This window comes from Diplotaxodon limnothrissa, linkage group LG10, assembly GCF_057381915.1.
Source record: "Diplotaxodon limnothrissa isolate DT_005_m linkage group LG10, D_limnothrissa_male_GT1.1, whole genome shotgun sequence".
Taxonomy (NCBI): Eukaryota; Metazoa; Chordata; class Actinopteri; order Cichliformes; family Cichlidae; genus Diplotaxodon; species Diplotaxodon limnothrissa.
Window position 1 is genome coordinate 23,294,295 of NC_140605.1, and position 27,502 is coordinate 23,321,796.

General features: G+C 40.2%; 2 protein-coding genes across 7 annotated transcripts in view; one reads left to right on the forward strand and one right to left on the reverse strand.

The window, feature by feature from the left end:
- Window positions 1-18,690, reverse strand: part of LOC146624483 (rho GTPase-activating protein 26-like) — an 83,203-nt gene extending 64,513 nt beyond the window's left edge. The window contains exons 1-2 of one of the 2 annotated variants that reach the window (XM_085364616.1): window positions 18,612-18,690; window positions 18,270-18,536 (exon numbers count right to left, since the gene is read on the reverse strand). In XM_085364616.1, the coding sequence (XP_085220742.1) occupies window positions 18,270-18,536; window positions 18,612-18,690 (346 nt within the window). Of the gene's footprint in view, window positions 1-18,269; window positions 18,538-18,611 lie in introns of those variants that run through there. The other variant, XM_085364615.1, reaches the window with a different exon arrangement.
- Window positions 18,691-23,316: 4,626 nt separating this feature from the next.
- Window positions 23,317-27,152, forward strand: LOC146624484 (putative fibroblast growth factor 1). Of its 5 annotated transcripts, none has more exons than XM_085363960.1 (4): window positions 23,317-23,431; window positions 25,397-25,613; window positions 26,101-26,204; window positions 26,726-27,152. In XM_085363960.1, the coding sequence occupies exons 1-4, from the start codon at window positions 23,390-23,392 to the stop codon at window positions 26,909-26,911; spliced, it is 549 nt and encodes a 182-aa protein (XP_085220086.1). In that variant the 5' UTR covers window positions 23,317-23,389; the 3' UTR covers window positions 26,912-27,152. The 5 variants fall into 5 exon arrangements, with proteins under 5 accessions (XP_085220086.1, XP_085220087.1, XP_085220088.1 ...); XM_085363961.1 differs by lacking the exon at window positions 23,317-23,431 and adding an exon at window positions 24,217-24,728; XM_085363962.1 differs by lacking the exon at window positions 23,317-23,431 and adding an exon at window positions 24,217-24,389.
- The last annotated feature ends 350 nt before the right edge of the window (window positions 27,153-27,502 follow it).

A 27,502-nucleotide genomic window follows, 5' to 3' on the forward strand; every position in this document is an offset into this window, starting at 1 on the left:
CCTTGAAACCTGAAACTTTGGCTTCTTCCACTGACTTTGCATACGCTTGCATCAAGTCTGGCTGTTCTCCTGATTCCTTCTGATCATACAGTGGGACAACTATGCTGACTCTAAACATGCAAACCATCTCTTTCACCATAAATAAAATATAGCAAAACTTCTATAAATCTTTATTTGATCATCTCCCTTTTCCTTCTGCTTTCATATCTGCGCCTGCTGACTCTCACAAGACAGCACAGCAATAGTTACAGAAAGGCCACACCTCAGCTCGGGTCACTGCATTGTGTTCAATAATTCAGCGCATCTGTTCCTTTTTAGGACTGTTTTGCATTCATCTCAAGCTAAATCTGGTGGGTTGGAAAACCAAAAAGTACAGTCCACTAATCACAGGGTTGCTGGTTCAATTCCCACCTACTAAGTGCAACACTGGCAAAGACGCTAACCCCAAAAGTCCAACCTAATCTGTTGGCTCACTAACACATGTGGCCTGTATCTGTGAGCATTACTTTAAAAACAAATGTCTGGATACGTGTGCTTAGACATTTGATGTTCCAGTCACAGTTTCATACACACAGTAATGTGCAAAATTCTTGAGCCAACCCAGTTTTCTTCACTTTTTCTTCCAATGAGCCAAACTGGCTTGTGATCTTTTAAGTATTCTTAAGCAATAGTTCTTCAGGCTTTCTGGAGACCTTTTAAAGTTGTTTTTTTTTTTTGACTGATTTTCTGAGTTTAAGCCACTTAACACTGACCTATTCAAGCATCAAAAAGGCACCTAATTCAAAGTATGAGTTCCACTTTCTTAATAGCAGTCTCTCCAAAAAAATACAAAAAACGCATCATTGTTTCCATTTCTTTAGCTGCATCTATGAAAAATCTCAAAGTAAACATAGTTTGACAGACATAAAAATAGGATTTTTGTACCAACAAGTCTTAAGGGCTTGAAAAAGAAGGTGACCGACTTTTCTTGTTTTCCACCAACTTGAACAACTCAAGCTGCTTTCTTTTTTGAGCTCTTTTGACTAATATCATGACTTGGATGACTGAGAGCCAGAACACAGACATATGCACCAGTGAGGTGATCTCCAAAGGGCTATTAGCTGAAAACTTGCACATCAACAGTATTAAAGCAGTGTGGGATCATCTTGACAAATAACAGAAAAAACATGGCAGCCAATATCCAGAGAAGAGCTTTAAATGTCTTTCAAGCAGCCTGGAAAACCATTCCTGAAAGCTGCTTAAAGAAATTACAACAAAGCTTATCTAAGAGAGTTGGGCTGTGTTTAAGAATAAAGGTAGACATATCAAATATTGACTTTCAAGCAGGTTAGAACTATACAAACTCTGTTTTTGTCTTATATACTGTATTTTCATGTATTTTTACTACTATAGATTCTAGTATGTGTTTTTTAAGACTGCCAGTAGTCATGGAATTACAGAAGTCTCCCGTGTTTGCATCGGACTGATGCCCAGTGTGATTACTTCAGCACAGTGGGGGTTTGCTCATGTCTAGTTTTTATAAAAATAACACAGGTTCTGGCAAAAATGGCACCATAAAGCCGGGCCAAGAAAGCAGACATTGCTGTTGTGGTACAAAATGAAACAATGGGAGTGATGGAGACACTTAAAGGCTCCTGCACCTCATTTAAAACACACTCCTTCACTCATCCGCCACGCCATTTCACAATGTCTCAACACAAAACAGGGTAACTACACAGAGGGAAACAGAGTAAGAGACGATGGAGGAAGGAAGAAGGCGAATAGTCATTTCCATGTCAGGCTGATGAAAGGAAATGAGGAAGGACATGAGGATGAGAAAAAGAAGAGGATGACGAAGGATGGGATTAATATATTTACAATACAATGATCAAAAACTTTCACCTTAAAAAAAAAAAAATGTAACGCAGGAGAAAGAAGATTTGAAAGCAGAAAGAAGAAATCATTGTTTTGGAAGCTCTTCCTTAAACGTTAGATTCATTTTTCATTAATCATTTCTTCTCTTAGCAGATTAAGCTGAAATTAAGAGCATTTTTAAAGGTGGCAAGCTGGATGTTGACATGACACAAGTTACTCGCGGCCTGTTTTAACACTACATTTAAATTCTTTATCAAAACCAAAAATGTGTGACCAGAGAGAGCTGATAAATCTCACTCTGGTAAAAGAAGCCACAAGGGGAAGGAAGGGTGTGATTTCAGCGCTAGTAAGGAAGTCACTGAGGATACAAAGTTGAAGAGTTTGAATTCTGAATTCGCCATTCCATAAAAATAGGCCAAAATGAAATATCAGCCTTTCGGAGAAGTGCAGTCATACATCATAAGCATAAAACCTAGTGAAATGTGAAACAGATAGAATTTAGGTTAAAACAATAAGAGCTCAGGAGGAGAAATCCCACAAGTTTTAGGGTCTCCCCTCAAAGAGTTTTGGAAAGACAATCTTCACTAATTCAACAGTTATCTTATCTTGGCATGCCCCCCTCAAGGCTTTCTGTCATCTTGTAGATCACTTAGAGTATCTGCAGTAGAGATGTCTTTTTACAGCTTCAGACACATGCCCCAGCTTGCCACATTCATACTGGAATGACAGGAATAACAGAGAGGAGGAGACACAGTTTCACCAATGCTTTCTGAGGCTGTGTTGCATTGTGATATATTAAAACCATTTTTGTGGAAAAGATTCACTTCTCAGTTTTAGTAAGATGTGGCCACGAAATGAAAAAGTCAGTCGGATTTACACCTCGTTCAGTAAGTAATACTTTAGCAACTATTAAAATACAACCACTGATCTCAAATTACGGCGGCAGCTGGATACCAAACTCCCTGCAAAAAGGCTTTCAACCGAAACTCGATTAACCTGAAAAAGACTCCACATTACACACGAGAAAGAGGAAGCGTTCTCTCCTGTATGAAAGGCAGCATCTGCACTTCTGGACACGGCAACCACCTGCTTTAACCTCACAACCTCCGGACTCACAGTTCCCTGGAAAGAGAGGACAGAGTCCAACCACACTCCAGCTGTGACATGCAACAAAGGCTCCTCTCTCCTTTTGTTCTGACTCATTTCAAGGGCTTTGATGTGAAGGCAAAATAGACGGTTTTATTAACAACATGTGTCAGCAAGAGAAGGCGTGTGTGTTGATGCATTTGTGCATTTATCTCATTTAAGCCACATCTGTCTTCTTGCTTCTGCAAGTGTTCCCAGACAGATCTTAATATGTCAGAGGGTTAAAAAAATAACCCATCCTGCTGAATATGCAAGTCTGGGCATCGGCTACAGAGGCCTGAGGTTCCTCTTTGAAAGGTGTATCAACTGTGAGCAACACCTTTTCTCCACCGCAGGCTGAGTTTAAAGGACATTATCACAGACATGGTGAATTTGGATATGACGGTTCAGCTCTCCAGGCTAAGAAATAAAAACCTTAAACTGCAAATTGACTTTAAAGAGGTTTGCTGGGGGTAAATAAATCTCACTAAATTCCACCATGTTACATTCCTTTAGGGTCGCAGATACCCATTACTATTACTCCATAACTTAAGTATCTGGGAATTACTGCACTGAAGCACATTTTCCAACCTAACCTTCACACGTGACACTTTATAGAGAGCCAGACCCAGCACACTCGCACGGATGACATTTCTAACGTGTTTCTTTATTAAAATTCTCAGTAAAGTCGTCAGACTTGTAGCCAGTGGTATGTTAACAGTTTTGCAGGGTGTAAATTGACTATAAAAATCCTGGTTCAACATGAATCCTTTCGCTAAATGTGCAACATCACTCAGAAAGGTGGGTTGTCAGGTACAGCCATTCACCAACATCACCTTCGATAGTTGCAATTAAACAATTTGCTCCCGTAACCTCTTGCAGTAAAAGTAAATTTTTAAACAGCTGTAAAAAATGCAGCTGTCTCTTTTATGACCGAACAGCAGCAATCAGTTATCCGAGTACAGAAAGTAAAAGAGCATTCCTGAGAGTTCAGCTTCCCTTCTCACTTCCTGCTCGATTCCGGGTGTTTTATGATCTTTAGAGTACACCAATGTGAAAACGTGAATGTAGAGCCGGTTAAATGTACACATCACGTTTACCCTTTAAGCAGCATTTTTCTTAAAGTTGATAGATAGCTTACTGCCTTTAAGGGAGAAAAAGGCAGACTGCTACTACACCTGCAGAAGCATGAAGAAACTGAAGCCAAATTCAAAAACGTTCTTTAATCAAGTTGGTTTTTATTGGATTGCAAGTGAGTTTTCCACTAATGGCAGCTGGATTCATTTGCTTTACGCAGAGAAACGAGTCCTAAGGTTAATGAACATATCGCTTTCACTTGTTAAAATGGCATTTCCTCCATGCAGCTGTAAAGATCCAAAGTATAGTCAGGAGTCAGCAAAAAGTTGTAAGTGCTCTACACATTTTATTCCCCCATATTTTCCTGCACTTTAATATTAAAACTTAAATAGCAAAGAAAAAATATCAGTTTTGCTTTCCCAAGTAAGTATTTTGTTTATGAAAGCAAGAATTACTGAATACTACATACATAATGACAATATGTCATGTAAAAACAAAAACATGACAGTAACCCACCATGTACTTTCGTGTACACCATGAAAGCATACCACATGATTCAGCAGCTTATAAAACACCAGCAGCAGCTACTGTTTATGACTTTCACGAGTCTCTCAAAAGGTTGAGTCTCACTCTTTTTTTGAAACATCACTTAAAGTTTGAGATGCATAAATAAATATTCTCAATCTGGTTGAGATTTGGACTTTGGGACAATGTATCACCTTGATTCTTTTCTTTGTCAGCTGTTTTGTTGGGATCATTGTCCAGTTTTGGCAACGCTTTAGCTATCTGACAGTCTTATATACACAGGAGTTCATGGTTGACTCATTGTCAGGGTCCAGGTCCTGTGGCTGTAAAACAAACCTAAATCATCACCGTCCCACCACCGTGATTAAAACCCCTCATACAAGCCCTTTTTAAATGACCAGAACACCTTTACTGTTTGTGCAAGAAAGAAAATTCAAAAGGTTTTGGAAAGAAGAGAAGATGAGCTTCAGGGGATTACAAACAGTGTAACCAACTCATTTAGCAGAGTAACAATAGGTTGTACAACTTGGTTTTAAGTGTATTTCAGTCAAAGTATGTTGCAAAAAGGGAGAAAAAAAGAAGAACTTATACAGTATTTCGCAGCAATGGTTAGGTTTATTTAGGTTAAAGTAGTGCAAGATGCCTTTAAATTATTTCAGTAGTTCCCGTAAACAAAACAGCAACTTTGTGGCTAAGCAGATAGGGAGCCTCTATCATTGACACACATGACTTCATGCATATGCAAACACTCACCACATGCATCGGTTCTGCAATTAACTCACTGTACGTGTCAGAGAATGATGTATGGGTTGTGAGGAGTGCAAGAGTTGTAAGCTTTTTTTAAATTTACATTTATGTGCAAATCCCACTTCCTCTTTACAGTTTCATGAACGATCAACTATAATTAATTCATGATGGGTTTTGTGCATTTCTAACCATGGCATGAGAGCAACAAACGAACTTGTTGCTTTGCAGTTCCTTTTTCAGTTCCTTGAGTGACTTCTCTTTGTATCTCTACATTGTGACTATAAATTCTTACTGAATCATTTTAGGTTTAACAGGGCAAGGAACAGATAACGAAAAAGAGAAACGGCATTTTTATTTTTATGCATGCTTCACACCTCGTGAAGACTGCCTCTACATTAATATATGGTCAAATGTGTGAATTTGCGAGTAGACGCAACCACAGAGACAAAAGGAAACATGTCATCCTGATCTGTATGCATCTATTGAGCCTATACTGGACGTGGAAGATGAACAAAAAACAAAAAGTCAGAATTATCACAACACACAAGTACTCACTACATCGAGGGGTTGAGTTACTGTATTGCTGCCAAGCAATGTAACTGAATAACCATAAGCTAAAATATTTACAAGCCTTCGTCCAGCTTGAATACTGGACAAGTATTCGGATTCTAATTGATTCTGAATCCAAATACTCCACGTCAAAGTTTCAATTAATCAGATGACAGGGCAGCAGTAGTAACGCCAATTTAAAACTGATATAGATAAACAAGCCATTTCTGCTTCAAATCGCTTGTCTTTGTCACGATTGCGGGGCGATCGTTGCTCAAGAGTTGGGAGTTCGCCTTCTAATCAGAAGGTTGCCGGTTCGAGCCCCGGTTTGGACAGTCTCAGTCGTTGTGTCCTTGGGCAAGACACTTCACCCGTTGCCTACTGGTGGTGGTCAGAGGGCCCGGTGGCGCCAGTGTTTGGCAGCCTCGCCTCTGTCAGTGCGCCCCAGGGTGGCTGTGGCTACAATGTAGCTGCCATCACCTGTGTGTGAATGGGTGGATAACTGGATGTGTAAAGCGCTTTGGGGTCCTTAGGGACTAGTAAAGCACTATACAAATATAGGCCATTTACCATTTTACATTTAAATGACCTGATACGACCCTACTAGATTTTTAATGAGGATATTTATTATACTGCAACATGAATGCTTCTCCAAAAGTTGATTCTGTTCATCTGGTTGTAGCGTTTTCAGTGGGAGAAACGTTTCGTCACTCATCCAAGTGACTTCTTCAGTCTCAGCTGACTGCAGGTTAGAGCTGGGCGATATATCGAGTTTTTAAAAAATATCGATATATTTTTATACGAGATATAAGATCTGACAATATCCTTTATATCGATATAGTCTATGTTACGTTATAATTATACTTGTGGAGCCGCAAGTTTGCCTCTCTTTCGTCCACTTCCGTCTCTACGCAACGTTACTCGGCCTCGCCTCTCTTTCACTGAACACAACTCCCCCTCCTCCCCCATCGCTTCACCTGCAGGAAGCGACAAGATGGACACGGCAAATCTCCGTTAACGAGTTACTGCGCATCGCCCCGTGCGTGGGGCTGGACGGCGTCAATGTGTTAGCTAGCTAACCACGCTAACGAGCTAACCACGCTAACGCCATGCAGCCCAGAGGTGCTGCACGGACTAAAATCCTTTCATTTTCTCAAAAGTTGACAGCGCGCCTTATGTATGAATTCTGGTTGTGCTTGATGGCCGCGAACCGATTTTATGTGGAACACGGCGCTCAGCAATCTGTCAAAAAATGTTTTAGTACGACTTTGGTAAGCTACGGAGCTGCACCGCTTGATGGATTGTCGGAGCATTACGGCTGAGCCTCGCGGAGTGATACGTACTGTGCTTCAACGTAATATTACCCTACTGTGTATAAGGACCATAAATGGCACCTGTTAAGAGACGTGGTTATGAAGCGGATTTCAAACTCCAGGCTGTCAGTCAGTACAAGTTGGGAACAGAGCAGCTGTGAAATCTGTCTTTGTTACTATGCTCAGCGTCTTTTAGTTTACATTTTGACTGCACAATTGTGAGCTTTTTGTTATGCACAAAAACAACATTGTTTTCTTTTATTTATGGAGCATTATTATTTAATAAATGCTCATAATTTATTTTTGAGTAAATTTTATGTACATCTGCTCTATGTTAATAAAAGTGCCTGTGTGACATCTGGGACACAGCTTTGACTAAGAACTCTCTTCTTGTTCTTACTTTATGGCTTTAAAAAAATATATCGAGATATATCTTATATCGCCATCCAGCTAAAAAATATCGAGATATGAATTTTGGGTCATATCGCCCAGCCCTACTGCAGGTTTCTCCAAATCTTATAAACAGTACATTTGCATAATGACTGAAACCAGCCCACTGAAGGAAAAAATGGACTGGGAGGTCAGTTCCTTCATCATGATTATGCTAATCATCATTATGCTAGTTCAATGCTAATGTGCAATAAATACACAATGTGAGATGGATATCTTTTCGTGCGCATTAAAACATATCCATCACAAATTACTGACCACAATTATTGCTTCACAATTATGAAGCAATGACCGCTGGTCTGACAAAAAGATAGAGATTATGAAATCCTTTTTGCCTTACATACATCATACCCACTAGACATTTTTTTTAATTTACACAACCTTTAAATTTCTTCTTGTGTGTACAAATGTGTATGCATGTGTGTGTCTCAGACTGTCTCCATCCAGCGTCAATGCAAGACAACAATAGCAAAATAGCAGGGCTGTGTCGTGCCCTAATTTCCTTTTCATCCATGCTACGTCACAGATAGAGGAAGACCCCCAGCCCCCACTGTGCTGTGCTACGGTGGAAACACACACACACACACACACACACACGTTTACTGTATGCATACAAATCTTCTGCAAGCAGAAATGTGCCTCTAATAGGAAACACACACGATGTACAGGGTGCACAGTTAGAATATAACTGCATGCATGCACACGTAACTGTATCATCTTTGTTCTTATGCGACATATGCAGAGGAGTGAAACGCCTCTCTTTTCTGTCTCCATTTTTTACTCTTTTTCACACATTTCTTTTTCTACTCTTTTGTTTCACCAAGCCAGAGGCTCCTCTATAGACACTTTTGAAAGAAGAAAAAAAAAAAAGGTCATGTTAGCTTTTAAACAGTGTGAAACACAACCGCACCCCCCACCTCCTTTCCTCCTTACGTACTGGTTCTTTCATTTGCCTCCCAGCACAAACTCTTCTTTTGCTCTGGATGTTAAAAAGAAGAAGAAAGAAAGAAAGGTTCAGTCGTGCCATAATTGAGAATTAGTTATGGTGTGGTGTGCACTTGTGTGTGCGTATAACCCTCATCCATCAGAATAGTTGACAGCTGAACTACTGAATAACCGCCATTACCCCTGTTGTTACTAACCAAGAACACAGTGGGTGGCTACGGAAAAAAGAAAGAAGGTAATGTGAGAAGAAGAATGAAGCCTTTTCCACTCACAGATTTTACCTTTAAGAACAGCTAGCTTTACAGCGCAATTGCATGTTTACACTTAAACACACCAAGCCAGCGCGATGGCACCAAAGTGTGTGATTTTACATAGCGTGCTGGTGTTAAAGAACCAGAGGGGTGTGGCACCAAATGCAACAGCATCACAGTGGGAGCTGAATTGGCTCTGTCACTACACAGACTGCTGGCTAAAAGGCTTTTTATACAGAACAGCCACATGGAGTAGAAGCATAATATTCCCGCCATTAACAGGCGGTCTCAGAGCTTCAGGGAACTCCTGCTTCTTCTTCTTCTCCTCTGGGACATTTACACATTCACTTAGCCAGCAGCCTATTTGTGAGGTTGCCAATGACAGTTAAAGGTCAATTTGAAGTCAGAGTAAATGCTTGAAAAGAAAGCCATTATCAAGATGGCCCTAATGGGTGGAAAGCCTGTTTTTAAACCAGTAACAGACAGCATGCAGCTAAGCACACATGCCTGAACAATATGCTTGTGATTTTAGTTAGCCTTTAATATATGCACACACTATATTTTTGCAGCCAGGAAGCATTACAGGTTTACTACAACATGTCCGTGTAGCTGTAATTCTTAGGGAGTAAATTTACTTTAATAAAATTTAGCCATCAACTATTTCTTCTACAGACCCAGCTCTGGCATTGTTTTACTGGCTAAACCTGGTCTGCACATTATAACAATCACAGTTAAAATACTGTGGTCATCAAAAATTTTACTATTCAGCCATTTGTGTCCAAACTACAACAGAGACAGGGGTCCTTGTAAAGCCATAGCTACACCAACTTATGCAGATGCCTGAACTTTCCTTACACTCCAACAAAATTTTAAAATTCTCAGTTACTTAGTGATTGAAAATCACATGAAAATCAAACACGATTCACTTCTTTGTCCCTCGTTTCTGGGTTGTAAAGGAGCACAGTTTGTCCTCCTGGCATCTTTTTATCATCCGTCTGGTAGCAACATCTCATCAAAAGTGTAAATCCAACTAAACAACATGTATATTACACACAGACCTCATACTTAAAGAATGCACTATGTCCATATTCTCAACATGTGCAACCTGGCATGCATGGTTAAGGAACATTATCTGTATGGATGTCATGCTGTCCTTTTCTGCACATCCACGCCTGCACGACAGTCTGATTTTAACATATCATATTCATAAACCATCAGACTAAAACAGTTATATACACACTGAGTAGTCACCAGAAAATATTCTAAGAGCGTTGAGCTTTTTGTTGGGGGGCTTGCTGTTATAATACATCAGCAAGCTGCTTTCTACTCAATTCACAAAAAACTGTGGGTGTTATAATTTGTCTTATTATATACAGTAACCACATACATAATGTGTGGCCTTACAGGATGGCTATCGATCAGTAGGTAGAGTAGGTCATCTACTGAATGCAAGGTTGGTGGTTCAGTGGCTGATTGGCTGCTCCATTCTTCATGCTTCATCCTTCGGCAAGATACCACAAGTAACTCTCTGATGTGTGAATGGGTGAATAAGGCATGTTGTATAAAACGTTTTGAGTGCTCAAGTAAAAAAGTACTATATAAGACTCAGTCCATTTACCACTGGAACCAGTATAGGGTTCAAGGGGAGGCTAGAACATATCCAAGTGAAGGCCTCAGTCACACAGGTCTAGAGACCAGTCGTTGACCTCCTGGTGATCAATGGTCTGTAGAGAAAAGTGTTCACAAAAAGAGGTATATGGTGATGTCACTAGCAGACTGCTGTGATCGCCTGTAGTTTGCATTGGGCACAATACAAATTCATGCAATTCATCTACAAGCAGTCACCAAGTGCTTGTAGAGTGGATGTAGGAAGTGTGAAAACCAGAAACCGAGACTATTTTCTTCCAAAGTAAAAGCCTCATCTTTTCAAGTGTGTTAGTGGCTGTAATAAGGTAGAAGTTAGATTTTGAAGACACACTCTCCATTTCTGGCTAGCAGCACACTTTTTCCAAGTTTCAGTACTGCTTGGCAAGTAAATTGTTTGCTGATGAATCTGTGACATCCACTAAAACAATCTGCTACCAACAAAATCAATCATCAGGAGGTTTTTGGTGTAGCACCCTTACACCCAGGTTCACCCAGCGAGAGCCCTCACTCACTCGACACATTTCACTTGTGACCATTGGTGGACAGGGAGTCGTTGACTGATCCCCAGGATTATGTGACTGAGGTCTAACACAGAGAGAAAGTTGGGATAGTACCTGGAAAGAAAAACAACCTGTGGGGCTTGGGCCAAAAAAAATAGATAAATCAAACCAAAACACACATTAGTGGCTAATCTACAAAGACTATGGCCAGATTGTTTAAAAATTGTCACAATTGAGCTCCGAGACTCCAAACTGGAATATAATTACAGGCTGAAGCATTGTTTAAATAACTGAAACATAAACAGCAGTTATAACTGTGAAACAGTATTGGGTAAAAGCAATGGTGAATTGTTGGGGTGGTCATGTTAGGTTCAATACAGGTCCTTTGTCTTTAACTGGTTACAATAATTACAGCAGTTTTCTCATTATGTGTCTTAGACAGGTTCCAAAAACAACTAGACCTTTTAGCTTATCACAAGAACCAAGATAAGGCTATTACAAATCAAAACACTTGCATAGTATGTTTTCAATCAATAGTGTTAATACCAGAACTAAATCACTGAGTTATATTTACACATTTAAGATGTGAAACAAAAAATGATCAAGTATCACAACAGATAATAGAAGTCACAACTCTGAATCTTGAGACACACTTTTAGCTGAAAACATTGCAAAAATCACATGTTGCTGTCATGCAAGCGTCTGAGCATGCTGCCTCGTTTCCTTTGGAGCTCCAGTGAACGCTTAGCTGGTAATTACGATTTTCTTGGCTGATTGAGCCGTGTCATGTTAGAGGTGGAGCAGAGAGCCAAACATTTCTACAGCCTCAGTAATAACAAGCTAGGTCGACCCTAAAATGACATCTGGCTAACACACGCAATCGCATCAACATCTGCGTGTGCGCACACATGGGCATCTGCTCATGCGCATGTTCATCTCACGTCCCACGTTTGTGCACGCTTCAAAACTACTTATTCAAGTGAGGGTTTGTGGCTGTCAGAGTCTATACTAAAACACAGTTTGTGTGCGTTTGCATGTGTACAGGCTTTGGTCTGAATGTGTCTACATCTGTAATTGCTACACAAGCCAGTCTGTTACCCTCAAACAGGATGAAGCTGCTGTTAATTTGCAACAGTGGCGATGGCACCTCTGCAAGCAACATTCGTTTTTTGGTAAATAATATGATGACTATGTGATGAGCAATTACATATCAAATCTGGAGACTGTAAAAATGAAAAACAATTTGGGAAGAATAATAAAAAAATAAATGCAGAAAAAATAAAGACATTGTCATTCCAGTCCAGTGTTAAGCTTTGCTGTTTTGTTCTGCTCTACCTCTACTTTATTAATGTGGAAGTTTATTGACTAGGGCAAAAAAGAAAATACAGTAAAATCCCCCCACTACGTTTATATGTTTGGGGGAATTAAGCCAGTTCTTACAGGAAATGCTTGACAAGGCTTCCAATATGAATGCTGCTGGAAAAGAAGGTATAAAGTCTAAACATGAGTATATCTGGAGCAGAGGAAGGTATATAAAACCGCCACAGTTTCTGTTTGGTCACCCAAAATAGCATCACCAACATTGTGTCTGGCCAAAAGTGAGATATGGTCATAAGCACACTTTTAGTTTGCAAGAAGTCAGAAAGTCCTTTCTACAGGCCTCACAACGTGCCAGTCAGATTGACCTTTTGACATGGTGGATATCGTGGGCATGGTGGCGTACAAATGGACTGTGCAGAAAGGGGATTTCAGGATATAGCAGGCAAAACAGTTTTGCTTCACTGTAACTGCTGTCAAAGTTAAAAGAAACAGAACCTTGACAAAAACATTACATAGACTGGTGAGTTAAACATGTGGGTCAGAGGACCCACATGTTTAACTCACCAGTCTCATCACATGACGAACTCTACTCAACTGAAAATAAAAAAGTGACAGGAACAGGCATATTTTACAGTAAGCCCAAGGTTAAAACTGTCATAATAAAAACACAAGTGAAAGCTGTCAGGCTACCCCAGGCAAACAGCAGCAAACTGTAACCAGCTAAACCTTAGGGGCTTCCCGGGACAGTCACACATCCCCCTCACTGTTTACAGAAAAGCCGAGGAGGTGGAGGTGCGTGTGCGCAGACAGTTACTTATGTAACTGCAAAGAGGACTCTGACATGCTGTTAGATATTACAGACCTGTTGCAACGGATTCAAAAGCACATGACGCAGCACAGCGCAGGTATACAAAGATTAACTCAAAAAATTTGCTGACTTGCTCTTTATTTGCCAGCACCCTGCTACAATGGCACAGAACACGCAACAACATCTCCCTCTCTCATCCCGGCCTTAGTGAATCAGGTCACGCCGTCTGATTTCTGGATCCCACATTGGACAAAAGCAGAATTGTCTTCGTAGCCACACATCAGCTGACCAGCGCTTTGTCGTGAAAGAGAATTGGGCTAGTTTGCTGTTAAAAAAGGTATATTTAGCAGAGTGGAACATCTGCCCTTTGCAGGTTCTGTCCTATCTGAACAGTGTAAATAATAAACTACTTTGAACAAGCATGTTCAAGCTTCATCCCTGTTTGTGGTTTGCTGACTGCAAGGATCACTCTGTACTGCAACAGCGAGGCCAAGTAATCCAAACAATTTACCTAACAGAGCAAGAAGGTCCATCATGATGTCTTTTGTGGTGTTAAGTTGTAGCCAAGAATTTTTGACAATTTATCAATGACCAACTTCAGAGACTGGTTCAACTCGGCTCACGACAACAAACGGGCAATGGATATACTGTTTGTGCACTCTGGCCCTCTCTTTAATGAGCAATGAGGATCTTCCCCATGGAAGACACGTTGGACAAACATGCCATCTTCCTGCTGCATCAACAGTTCTTCAGCAACATCTCCCAGGAGGAAACAGACCTCTGTTTCAGTCTCCAAGTGACACAACTTCCAATTTGGTCATGCACAAAAGCAGCCATAGCATGCCTGAGTTCCTCTTAACTCGTAATTCAATAACTGGGGTTCATTCCCCAGAGGAATTTGGAAGACTTTTTCCAGTACCATCATAACAGATTTTGTTAAACACATTACTACTGGTCATCTTAGCATCGGCACACCACTGAATATGTTGTTGAATACAATAATCTACTAAGCTTTAGCCAAAGAGATGATTTCACATATGGTTAAACCAAATTTTGGAGTCACTTTCAAAGTACTTAACTCATCTCTGTGGTATTATCCAGTTCTGGAGTGCCAGTCATAGTTTCATTCATTCTTGCATGACATTCTATCATTTCTAGAAACCAGAATCATGGTCAAATACTGCCTGTATTATGAAAATTGTTAATGCTCAACAGTTTAATTTCCCATCACACAATCAAATTCAAATGAAATTACAGTTAACTTTGTCATTATACCGCTGCAGCAGCAACATTGGTAAAGGTTTGACCTCCAAACGACGACTTTTATCAGTTCATTAGACAAAACAGAAACGGAGAAACTTTTGAGAACTAATTCTTATTGCCATTTGTAGACACAGCTATGTTAACATAACATAAACAGTGAAGCTGGAGGACGAACACTAACACTTTTCCACTTATAAAAGTTAACGTGAAGGTTCTTCATGGTTAGAGACAAATGCAATCGCATGGCAGGATGCTGTAAACGGACCAAACTTCAGTCAGGAGAACAACTGAGATAATCCATCCACAATACAAGGTTAGTCATTAATATACTGCAACAACATGGGAATAGAGCAGCTGCCAGAGAATTCAACATTAATGAATCAATGGTACAGAAGTGGAGGAAGCAAGAAGAATGAGTTTAATAAAGTTTGATTTATCTGACTGCTTTGTTTCGCTTAATGTGCCTTATAATCCCGTGCACCTTATGGTCCGAAAAATGCGTACTGCACACTGCAGTTTAATGTTGCAAAGCACCTCTTTTTAACTTCAGTGGATATTATACATGGTTATGCTCAGGATATGTCAGCCCATTTCTACTGGAAATGCCTTTTGGTTAAACTTTCAGCAAGGAATTTGCATTTGCACTGTTACATTTTTATAAAGCTTTAATGTACATAAAAACCAGCTTCTTGTTTAAGTGAAAATAAATGGAAGGTTGTCTTTTTGCGCTAGTAATGTTGTGGAGTTGTATTTTGTCTCGCATCAATTATATCGTCGGTTATATCGTTATCGCAAATTTTCAAATATATATCGTGATAAATATTTTTGGCCATATCGCCCTGCTCTACTTCTCTCTCTTGTAGTTCATGCTTTTTCCTTCCCGCTGTCCCTTTCCTTCCATCTATCTGCAGGGATCTCTGGCTCCAGGTAACCAAGCTACTCTGTGTTTATTGTTTGTTGTTGCTCATTACTTTTCTTTCTTTTCTTTCCCCACACCTCAAACAGTCCTGGCTGTCTCCACATTGTTGTCATGCATAACAGCAGCAGAGAACACTGGCTTTTCTCTGTAATGCTTCAAGGTCTTGATCTTACTTTGCTCTAACGCCGTTTTCACACAAAAGCAATGTGACTTATTTCAAAGCACTTTATTAATAATGGATTGCATTTTATATAGCGCTTTTTGGGGCCCTCAAAGCGCTGTACAATTCCACTATTCATTCACTCTCCCATTCACACACTGGTGGAGGCAAGCTACAGTTGTAGCCACAGCTGCCCTGGGGCAGACTGACAGAAGCGAGGCTGCCATAATCGCGCCATCGGCCCCTCTGGCCATCACCAGTAGGCAGCAGGTGAAGTGTCTTGCCCAAGGACACAACGACAGAGACTGTCCGAGCCGGGGCTCGAACCGGCAACCTTCCGGTTACAAGACGAACTGCCAACTCTTTGAGCCACGATCGCCCACGATCACTTTGAACATGATTTTGTTGATAAATTATTATCTTTATTATTATTATTATCATCATTAGTAGTAGTAGTAGTATTACAGAAGAATTTTAGCACTGTATCCTCCTGAGAACCGAGGAAAAAAGAATCTTCCCATTAAACGTTTTTTTCTTTGGATCTAAAAGAGGTAACCCAAATACAGGAGATATCACTGGAAAGCCCAGGAGGTCCTCTACGTAGTACATCAGGACGTAATAGGGTACCTGAAATAAGTCAAAAGATATAGACTAAAAACAAATGTCCATTACAGAGAACATGCATTAAACAGTGCTTTTGCACCAACAAGGGGATTCCCAAAGAGCTACTGGGAAACTGGCATAACACAGCACGTTGTTTAATGTGTCCTTAAAAAGAATTGAGGAAACAAGCGGAGGACAAAAGAAGAAGCGGCAGGTCTAAATATATACACATCTATAGCAGATGAGCAGCATCTGAAAATCGTGTCTTACGAACCAGTGGTCTTTGATTTATTTTCCTATCAATCATAGATTGGTTTCCCCAGAGCCCTCACCTCAGTGTGGGATCATCTCAACAGTGAAGAGAGCAAAATTCAGCCAACGTCCACAGACGAGCTTTGAATGTCCTTCAAGATGCTTGGAGAACTATTCATGAAGATGACTGAGGTAACATGAAATGTTACCTAAGAGAGTTCCGGCTGTGTTAAAGAATTAAAGTTGATCTTACCTGACATCGACCGTCATGCTCATTACAATTGTAAAAACTCTGTTTTTGCCTTGGACACTGGATTTCCATGTATCTTTGCACATGTTTCAATGAAATCTCTGCACCCATTTCCCATTTTCTTAGGAAAATGGGAAATTTTCCTAAGAAAGAAATCTGGGGTGGCTCAAGACTGTATGCAAGCAAACTACACTGAGTAAAAACAGCTGCTAACTGTGAATTTTAGTATAGTTGAACCATGACATCACAAATTCTGAATGTGTTCATTTGTTAAAGTTTATGCCAGAATAAGATTTCATGCTGGTCAGTGCAGACATTTGGACCAGCCTCTAGAACATACCACAGTAATACTGACCACCAAATCTTCCCTCCTTACTGCACGTCATTTTGAGCCCTGCCCGTCATGAACTTTACATCAATGCAGACTTAAAAGGCGCAATAAAAAGTTAGACTTGAATAGTACTGACAGGACTATTAAAGACACAGCAAGTCTTTAATGGCACTTGTTTATCTTTGCACATGCTGATGAAAACTGTGTAGGCACAAGAATGAACTTTACACTACCGAAGCAGGAAGTGCTGTCACAGCCTCTGAGGTGCTCGTGACTCCCTACCAAAAGTGAAAGCCTTGGATTTCATATTTTTGCATGGAAAAAACTATTAGTTTAATCTTTTACTAGGGAGGTGGGATTATGCTTAGCCTTAGCTGAACCGTGGTTCACTGAAGTAAAGTTATGCATAAAAGTTACACATTAATGTTTTGTTTAAGGTTAGTAGTCATGGTTCACCCAGTGTTATGTGATAGGAGCTGCCCTGATTAGGATGATAAGATTAACATTTGAATGTTGGACATTTGCTATTATTCAAATTCATATCTTCTTGCTTTTGAAGAATACACATTAGATAAACCTTGCCATTAAATGTATACACTAGCATGCATTTTCCAACCTTCTTTGTCGTTCACGTCATGCATTAATGTTTGCTTATTCCTCATCATTTCTCTTGTAAATATGTGTGAGAACCACTGAGCCCATTTCCGTGCATGCATAAACACACTTGGCCTGTAATGCTGATCTAAGTTTGACCTATAGAGAAGCAGAAATATTTTACCACCACACCTAAAAGTCATATTCCGTTCAATCCCACTCTGATTTTTATGCCTTTCTACAATAAAAATTTTAATGTAAAATAAAGGCTTTTGTTTTTAGATTAAAGGCCAACGTTTGTAGCATATCACAGCCTCAAATCCCATCAGATGAACAGCAGCAGATATCAATGTAGATGAAACACAGTGCACACCCCCTCGCTCACTGTAAACACCTCACAATGTAGCTAATGGGAACAAATGTGCTGACAACATGAGAGGACACTATGCACTGTGATCAGTCAAATTCACCCGCCTAGCCTCTCAGCATGCCTTATCAGAAACACACACACACACACACACACACACACACACACACACACACACACACACACACACAAAGCAGAGTGTAAGCCTTTCACATGAATCCAATGAAACTGAGACTTTCACACCTGGGGGCTTCTCACCTCTCAATCCTTGTGATTCTATCAAGCCCACATGAACCAGATTTGGCTGTTTTCCCCTTTATTTCAATAATTAGGGACATCACATATAACTGTCAACTGCAACCTCCTCGCACACATTTTATCAGTCTCACACACTCACGCCCCTTCCAACCTCCACTTACTTTTCAAAGCCTGGATCAGAGCCTTGCTGTCTTTAATCAGCTCTTTGATGAACTTGTTGGTTTTGTCCAGCTCTAGTTCGTGAGACTTGAGTCTCTCCCTGAACTGTGGACTGTCCAGGTAGCAGTCGCTGAATTCCAGGGCAGGTAATCCCATCTTCTGCACCACCACCACCCGGCAAAAGAATAAACGATTGGGACAGCAGGAGGAAAGAGGAACGAGATGATGATGATGGAGGGAGAAAACCTGTTGTTCTGGTGCTGCTTTTGCTGTTGTAAATGATAGAAAATCCAATTACAACATGAAAACAACAGGGCGGAGATGGATCCGAGAGAAATCCCTACCTACATAACCTCGTTTTTCTTTGCAAAGGAAAACACTCAGGCAGACACACAAGGCAGCAGCAGTAACACAACAAGACATCCAATTAAAATTAAATTTCAAAAGGGGGGGGGAGACAGAGCTGAATAAGTGTCTGGAAATGGATTTCAAAGAAAAGGTGTCCACTTGCTCAGGTAAGCCGGTGCTGCATTCCTCTCGAACGACTCATTCTGGACCGGACAGACTGAAACGGGGCCGAGGAGGAGGGAGGCAGCAAAAAAACAAAACTCCGCTCGTAAATGCGGTGTCTTCCCTGGGCGGTTTTAAATGCACTGTTTTCTCCCAGCACCGCTCAGCTCAGCGCCGCAGACCGTAATCAACCTACCCCGACAAGGATAATCCACTGATTGACGTCTGTCTAGACCAATGAGATGGCAAGGCACGACGTGGAGGGCAGTTTCGACCATTTAGGGGCGGATCGAGCGGTGAGCTTCTCCAGAGCAAAGATGGGTGGGATAAAAGAAGGAGGGTCCACTCTGACCAAGTTTCCTGAAACTGCATTGGAAAAGTGAACTCTTAGAATTAGATGGAAAGAGCAGCACCCAGCATATAAACAGTGAAAATATTCGCACATTACTACTTCCTTCATAATTAATTAGTAATTAATACTTAGCAGGTAGGCTTAATTTTATTAAGTCAACATTCTACCTTTGATACTTCAACCAATGTCAGCATGTTACACTCTAAACAGAAAAACAAAGAAAGTAAATCACTGGAAGAAAAGTTAATAGCTCACCAAAGTCAACACACATCTGATCTCCTAAGACCTGTAAATGTATGTACTGCATTTTATCCCGGTCCACTGGACCACTTCTGAACATCACCAACCACTACCCCAGCAATCAGCATACTATGCACTTCCCACTACAGTGTACATGGAGGAAAATAAAGGGAGTATCAGGTACACAACAGTTACCTTTAAACCGAAATGATGAGCTTATTACTTTCTTTATTAATTTCTTGGTTTTTCCAAAAGCTCAAACGCCAAAAATATTTGGTTACTATTGTATAAAATGAGGATTTCTGAAAGATTGGAAGACATATCTTTACATTTGAAGAAGAGAACGGTTTACATTTTGAGTCGAAATTGCTTAATTGTCTAAATTTTCAAAGTTTCTATTGAATGGTGTGAACTTTAACCCGTGGGGTAAAAACAATGTCAATTGGAGCTTCCCAGAAAGTAGGCTCGCTCTGGGATGAAAGACTAATAACTGGGTCACATGTATGAAATACTTTTCATTCATTTTATTTCAATGACCGGAACATGTTTCGGCTTAAAAGCGTCCCACAGGTCAAAACCTGTCAAAGATCGAGTGAACCATCTTTTTGTGAATAAACGATCTGTGTATGCAGCGGCTCCGGAGTCTGGTTGGTGGGAGGAGACGGTGATGTCATTTCAACCAGAGCGGGGAATTTCTGTAGAGAGGAGAGGTACCCACCAAGGCTCATCACCTCTGGCGCCCTCTACTGGTAAGAGGCTGCATAAACAGAGAGGGGGCATTACGTGTAAGAGGTGGGAACTCGGAAACCCTTGCGACTCACCCTGTCGTATATGTATTTCTGGGAGGAGTATGCAAACTGAGTTACTGTCGTTTGCGACACGCCAATTTAATGTTAATTTCGCAGTGAAAGAGCATACCTTATTTTTTGCACTGGATACTGGGAAAAACTGGCTGCGACTTTTGTATTTATCGCATAAAACCAACCACACCTGAGCGCACTAGTTTGCCTTTTCTGAAAATCTGGTCCATAGTTGTTTGCATCACATTAAAATAGCTGTGATGTTTTATAATATAATGTAAAAATACGCCAAATCATCAAAATATATATATATAATAGGCTGTAATAAATATGGTTCCAGATGGCTCTAAACTGGTAGTTTTAGATATGTTTTTTACACTCTATGACTCTCTTTGATAAGAGGGAACATCCGTTTTAAAGTGATCTGATCTAGCTGTGAGCACTACGGGTGGGCTGATAGATCGATAGTATCGATATTTGATGGAAAGGCGTGATTTGTTGCATTAGCTAATAACTGTGGCAAGTAAAAACGAAAGTGATTTATCTTTGTGTTCAAAATTGTTCAAATTAATAGTGATTTATCTTACCATGACTCACTGTTCTCCCCTACATAGGCTATTGGCTTTGGCAATACTTGCTCTGTATTTATTTGATATCAGCTTGATACTGATCTACCGGCAGATCCGGTAAAGCTTGAAGAGGCCTAATGCATTTCCGCCACTGATTCCTGTCCTGAGATCTCACTTCATGTCACTGATACATGCACACTAAGTGCATGTGGTTATTGTGCGAAAACAGCTCATATTTAGAAGTGTCACTTCCTCTGTCAGAGTAGAGCACTGCATCTGGTCGCTTGCTCATTACCCCATCTGTCACAGTCTGGTGTACGCAGACATGCAATGTACAGGAAGTCACCTGTTGTTTATGTATAAATTTTAAAAATCCAGGAGGCTAGTTTAAGAACCAGAATTAACCACCACACAACGAGGTGATGCAGGAAACAGATTTTTCTTTAGGATCAGCATTTGGTCTTAATAATTCTCTGATAACGCCAAGAAAAAATAGACCACAAAAAACTGAAGGGGAAGAAATTGTATCTGAAATGGAGAACATAGCACTTAATAAGACAACTGGAACAAATGCATTTTGATGACAAGCCCAAGACTGCCAGGAACTCAAGAATTTAGGTGGAATTATCTAGAGAAAAAGAAAGCACTGTTACAAACCTGCCTCAAGCATCAGACACATTATTGGGGATTTAATTTTTGGCAGAATACTTGTAGATTAATGGCACCTAATCAGCAGCATGTCAAAGATAAAAGCATATGATGACTGAGTGTCAGTTAGCCTTTTAAAGCCCCATAAAATGAATTCATGCAATATGAACTGAGATGAACCCAAGGAGAATTATCAGACTTTAGCTTTTTAATCTGCAGCTTGTAGTTTTTTGGTTCACTCACACCAATTTTTGGTGTCAAAGCTCTGACAAACAACACTGTCTGCACACAATCTCACTGGCAGGCAAGGCTGGTGTACAATCTACAACATTAAGAAGCTAATTAGCCGCATATTTGTTTCAGGAATGGAAATATTGAAGTTGATATTCACCAGCTGATCACACTCAAACACACAAACACCCAATAAATGCTAGCGTGTAAATGTGCATTTGATACTACTTTCACTGTTCTGATACTGTGCCAATAAAAAACTGAGAATGCCGGTTTAATGAGAATGCAGTATAATGGTGCATGCTCTAAATATGCCTGTGTCAGCTCTGTGGACATGAACAGCAGACTTGATTTTTTGCAGACTGAAGCACCTCTAAGGTTAACCCATTCTGCCATCTTGTGGTTAATAGAAGCAAAGAAAAAGAAGCAGTTCAATGCTGATGGAACAGGTGAGAGAAAAGTAGGTCAGATTCCTCAGTTTTTGGTTATCACTCTTTTTTTTCTGCACATTCTTGACACGGTCTTGTGCCTCGTGATTACTTGACTTCAAAGTGATGGTTTTAACCTTTAGATGCACTGCAGATGATGAATTAGGGAGAGAAAAATCCATTAGAAGAAGACGGGGACAAAGTAGTCGGTGTGAATATATCACCTAGCCTGCACACCGCCACTGTTTATTCTCACATAGCTGCAGGAAAGACAGTGAACGGCTGCAAAAATAGATATTGAGATTGCCATGTCTTGGAAGCCATTTCCACCATTTTTAGAAATGTCAGCGCATCACAGTGCATATCCAAAAATGTCTATTTTTATAGGCTTTGGAAAATGCTTTTAATATGTCCTGCAGCATTTTGAATCATAAATTCCTATAACTCCCCCCAAATTCCCAACATTAACCTTGTGTAAGCGCTAATGTGAGGGTGTCGATCATTTCTGTGTTATCTTCTGGACTTACATTCCTTTTTTTTAATGTGTTTTCCTCTCAGAGCTGCTTCAGTGTTACTGCCAGTCAAAAATCAGCCTCATATCTTTTGGTTAACCTTTTAGGAGAGTGTGTCTGTTCTTTTTCAAGATTACAGAGCTGGAATTATGGAGGTACAAAACTCGACATTTCCTTCTTTCTGTTTTTTTTTTAATGAATCTTTGTTTTGGATATGAAGTATTTTGTTGAAAATACAACTTTGTTTTTCCTTAATGCCTCATTTAAGTACAGTATTCCTCCATTTACACCCCACATACTTTTACTGTATACATGTAATGCACTCGTACTTTTGATACCTGAGCATTATATGTTTTGCAGGAATTTTATGGAATCCTATTATCCTGTAATATGGGAAGCAGAACTTGGAATCCAAAGGCACTGGCATTATGTTAATTCTGGAAGCTGAAGTCATTCCCTTTGTGTCTCTTATAAATGTTTATATTGTGTTGCCTGCCAGTGTCTCCAGGAGGACACCACTACAAGAATGTATCAGTGCTCAGTCAGACAGGCGGCCTGGCTCATTTCTAGGGTCTGGCTTGTCCTCCTTCTCCCTCTCCAGTCGTGGATGGTAATTTTAGTCCTGACGTTAGCCTGTTAAAATGCGTCCTCTGACGTTGTTAGAAGAGGGGGTGAGGTGAGGGAGGAGTGGATGGAGTTCAAATTCATACTTAAGAAGCCCGTATAAAGGCCAGACACTTCACTGGCAGAGAAAGGAGGAAGACAGTTTGGCACAAGAGGCCCCAAAAACTTTGTTTCAGTCAAGCCTCAGTTAAGAGGAAAAAAAGAGGACATGCTGGCTCAACGGGGGCACTGTCACATGACATTGTCACAGGTAGGTGAAGATGGCTTATTGTCTGTGTGGTAATAAAGTTGGCTAGTAATTAGTGCTGCAGAGTTAAATACGGATCTTTATAACAAAAAATGAAGTTAATGTTTGTCTTTCTTTGTGCTTTCTTTTTGACTGTCTGGTCTGTGTGTGTACATATCTGTAACATAACTTTTCCCCTGCTTTTTGATACTTCTGCATATATATATATATATATATATATATATACATATATCAATAAAGATGTGGTTTGATGATCGTTAGAACAGCTTCTGGGTTTTTCCAAGGGTAGATGTATAGGTTAGTGATCACTGTCACTAACCTAGTTGTTTTGTTCTATAGGCAGGCCTGAAATACGAAAGAAACTGCTCAGTCAGAAAAGAGTGTTAGTCAAGGGGTAAAGAGTTAAAGACAAGGTAACAACCAGTAGAGTGCACGTGAGAATAATGAAATATTGTGGTAGATGAGTGGTTACAGTATGTGGTACAGTCCGTTTTACCACACAGTACAATCTGTTAGTCAAAGGCCAAAACAACTTACAGTGAAGCCAATTCAAATGAAATAAGAGAAAACTTCTTGTGAAGCACATGTAGAACTATTGCCAAGTGATTCAAAGTAAAAGAGGTGCTAGAAACGTGCAAACTAAAGGTTGTTTACTCGGACCACTGCAGGGTCAACGGAAAGCCTCTTATTTTTGTGGCTTTCATTGCACCCCCCTCACCAAACTTTACTTTAGCTCACCGTCATGCTCTTCATCTTTACACTGAAATAAACACTAAAATACACACAGATTCCAGCTCTCCTCCCACACATCTGTACTCTGACTCGGTCATTGGTTGGACTTTTGACGTCATTCCCACTTGCTGCTCTGTCCGAAGGTCCCCAAGCCAGTCTGGCACAAGCTCTCATATCCAGTAATCCTGTCCTCCAGATCTTGTTCTTAGGAAAAACAGACCGCCAGTGGGTAGGCCTTACATTCCTCCTGTGGCTTTCACTTTCCCTCGCTCTCTCTCTTTTTCCCCTTCTTCTCTCTGCTTCTTCCAAGACATTCCAGATGTGGGCTAACTTGGCTCTTCAGCAGCTATACCTCCGGTTTCAAATGATAACAAAGACCTGTGAGTGTTAGAGTATCCCCACTGGCTTGGTCTGCCACTGCTGTTTCTGGACTGGATTGACTTTATGACAGCTACCGCTGCTCTGGGATCTCAAGCATCCAGGAAATAAAAACTATACTGACAGTGTGGCTTTAAAATGAGCTTGACTGTTTTTTGGAAAAGCTGTTGAGGAAGCAGGGAATCCAGGGGTAAGACCAAGAGGGCTGCCTGGGCTCTAAATTCTCATATTGATAGTCGCTGATTTGTTGACGTGTTAACATGTCTGTTAAATCCAGCTGAACGATAGATTAGTGTTAATGCTTCAGAGTGTGTAGGAAGAATGTCAAGGGTCCAGTATCCCACGAGTAGGATTCAGCGTCATGTGTTTGCACCTATTTGTAAGATTATGCTGGCTAATATAAAACTTACTTAAAGGAAGTTAAACAATTACCACAAATTTCTCTCTTGGCTGTTATGTCCATGTGTTGGTTATTTTGTTGTCTAGCCTCACACTGATTTCAGGTGTAAGATTACATCACCCACCATCTGGAAATTATTTTTCCAAAGAGAATCAAAGTGATGCTCAGTTCTAAAACAAGTCCGGTCATGTTGCTGCCCCTCCTGGCCTTCATCCAGAACTGATCCCTGGATGGTTTTATCACTTCATAATAAAGTGTGTTCCTTAAAAGGCTGACAGAAAGTTACAGAGAGCCAGGCAGATGGAGAAAGTGATTAGGCGAGGGTAGGAAAGGGGAGCATTTCCTGTAATCATGTTATGAAGGCGACGTTGTCCTCCCCTTCCTGTTTCGTCTTGTGTCTCAGCCGCAGTCCAGGTGACGTGAACAGTGAAAACGTTGGATCTTCTCTGTCGTTGCAGACACAGGGACATCACGCTGCTCCGTCCATACCTCAAACTCTCTGTGTGATGTCTGAGGGAGACATTACAGTGCTGCCTTTTGGACCTGGGTCCCTGGACCTGTCCAAGCAGGAAGCCCAGACACTGACCAGGCTCTACAGTATGAATGGAGGCTATCACCTAAGGATTTTACCAGATGGAACCGTCAATGGTGGGAGGCAAGAAAATGACACATATGGTGAGGAAAAAAACAAAAGAACTGTTTGATTTGTGATTGCTGGTTATATTTCAAAATCAGGAGCCAGAGATTACGTGCAAGATATGAAGGGGAGGCTTTTAACTTTAGTTTCAACATTAGGTTAAAAGTCTTCGTGATTGTTATAACGATGGTAAACAAAAGAGAATGGGTAAACTTAAGATGTTTTGATTAAAGGTTATGAGGGTATGAGGAAAAGAGGACATCTTGCCACTAAAGGAATAATAATTAGGCTGCTGGTAAAGCTGCTCAGTGATTTGGTTTTGCAATAATAGCATCTTAACCTGTGTACACATTTGGACAGCAGGGCCTAGTTTCCCTGAAAAATACTTATTAAACTTTTATTCCGGGATATCACAGTTACATTGTTTTTACATGATTTGATCGTCCAGTTAACTTTGAAAAGAAAACAGAAAAAAACAAAAAAGCAATAACGCTGTGGTGTTGTGTTGTGTAATGTGTGTTGCAGACATCCTGAGGCTGAAGGCTGTGAGTGCGGGGGTGGTGGTCATCAAAGGTGAGGCGACAGGAAGGTATCTGGCTATGAACAGAAATGGACGCCTCTGTGGAGTAGTGAGTTGTGTTTATATATATATATATATATATATATATATTTTGCAGTTTGACTTAAAAATGAATTTTGGATGGAAAGGTTGAACACTTACAGATTGCAACTAATGCTCACTGGTCCCGTTTGTCTTTCTATGTAACAGTTTCAATTCTTTTTTCATCAAGTCACACAATTGTTCATTCCTTTCTCAGCGTAAGTTTAAACTCGCTGATCGTTACAGTTTTGTAACGGTTGTGCAAAACAACCTAGACTGCAAAACAGTGGAAAGTTTCAGTGTAATTACCAAATTGCTGTGACTAATAATTTGTCACTGGGATGTCTAAAATAAAACAGACAAGCTTTATTTTAGAGGGTTGTTATGTTGATTATTATTTTGGTGATTCAGTATGTTACAATATTCCTCGTTGTATCCTGCTCAGTTACTGTTTGTGAATGCCCGCATTACCTTTAACCGTATATTGGTGATATAATCAATCCTCCCCCTCCCCCCCCCCCCCCCCCCCCCTTCATTTTCTTGCTTCAGCAAGCTCTGAACGATGAGTGTTACTTCCTGGAGAAATATGAAGAGAACCATCACAACACGTATCGTTCTCAGAAGTACAACTGGTACGTCGCCTTGAAGAGGAACGGCCAGCCCAAAGCCGGACCAGACACCCACCAGGGTCAGAAGGCCGTTTTTTTCCTGCCAAGGCCTGCAGGCAACATGTAAAGCCAAATGTCAGCAGGCACTGTATATTCGCTAAAATGTTTAAATGCACATTATTAGTGTAAAATTACACTTGACAAACGATTATGAGGTCACTGAAAATCTGTTATTTCTGGTAATGGCTGAGGCAAAACTCTTACTGGGCTAAATGTCGCTCTTCATACACAAATTTAACATTTGACTGAACAGTTTATAAATGATCATTGTATGGATATGTGATCATATCCAGCACAGTTTTTTTTGTAAGTGCATAGCATATATACTTTATCTCACTGCAGATAGAAAATATATAAAGTGATTAATTTAAACCCTGATTTGAAACACCACAGGGAGGAAAAAATATGCAATTTACATACGTAAATGTATTTAGCATTACTAATGTCTGGCACAAAAAAAGAATATAATTAAAGAATAAAACCAAAAATATGGCATTGAATTCAAAATTTAAGAAAGGAAAGATATTCAAGGTTTACAGTAGTAATCTAAAAATGTCTTATATGGATTGAATTAATAATAATAATTGAATTTCAATCAATAGATATTTAGTCTTCCTAAACAATTCCTCATTTTGTAATGAATATGTCGATCGAGGGA

Coding starts and splice junctions, on each gene's coding strand:
- LOC146624484 (XM_085363959.1), top strand. CDS start 25,295: ATGAAGGCGACGTTGTCCTCCCCTTCCTGTTTCGTCTTGTGTCTCAGC. Junction 25,614..26,100: donor GCAAGAAAATGACACATATG/GTGAGGAAAAAA, acceptor TGTGTGTTGCAG/ACATCCTGAGGCTGAAGGCT. Junction 26,205..26,725: donor ATGGACGCCTCTGTGGAGTA/GTGAGTTGTGTT, acceptor TTCTTGCTTCAG/CAAGCTCTGAACGATGAGTG.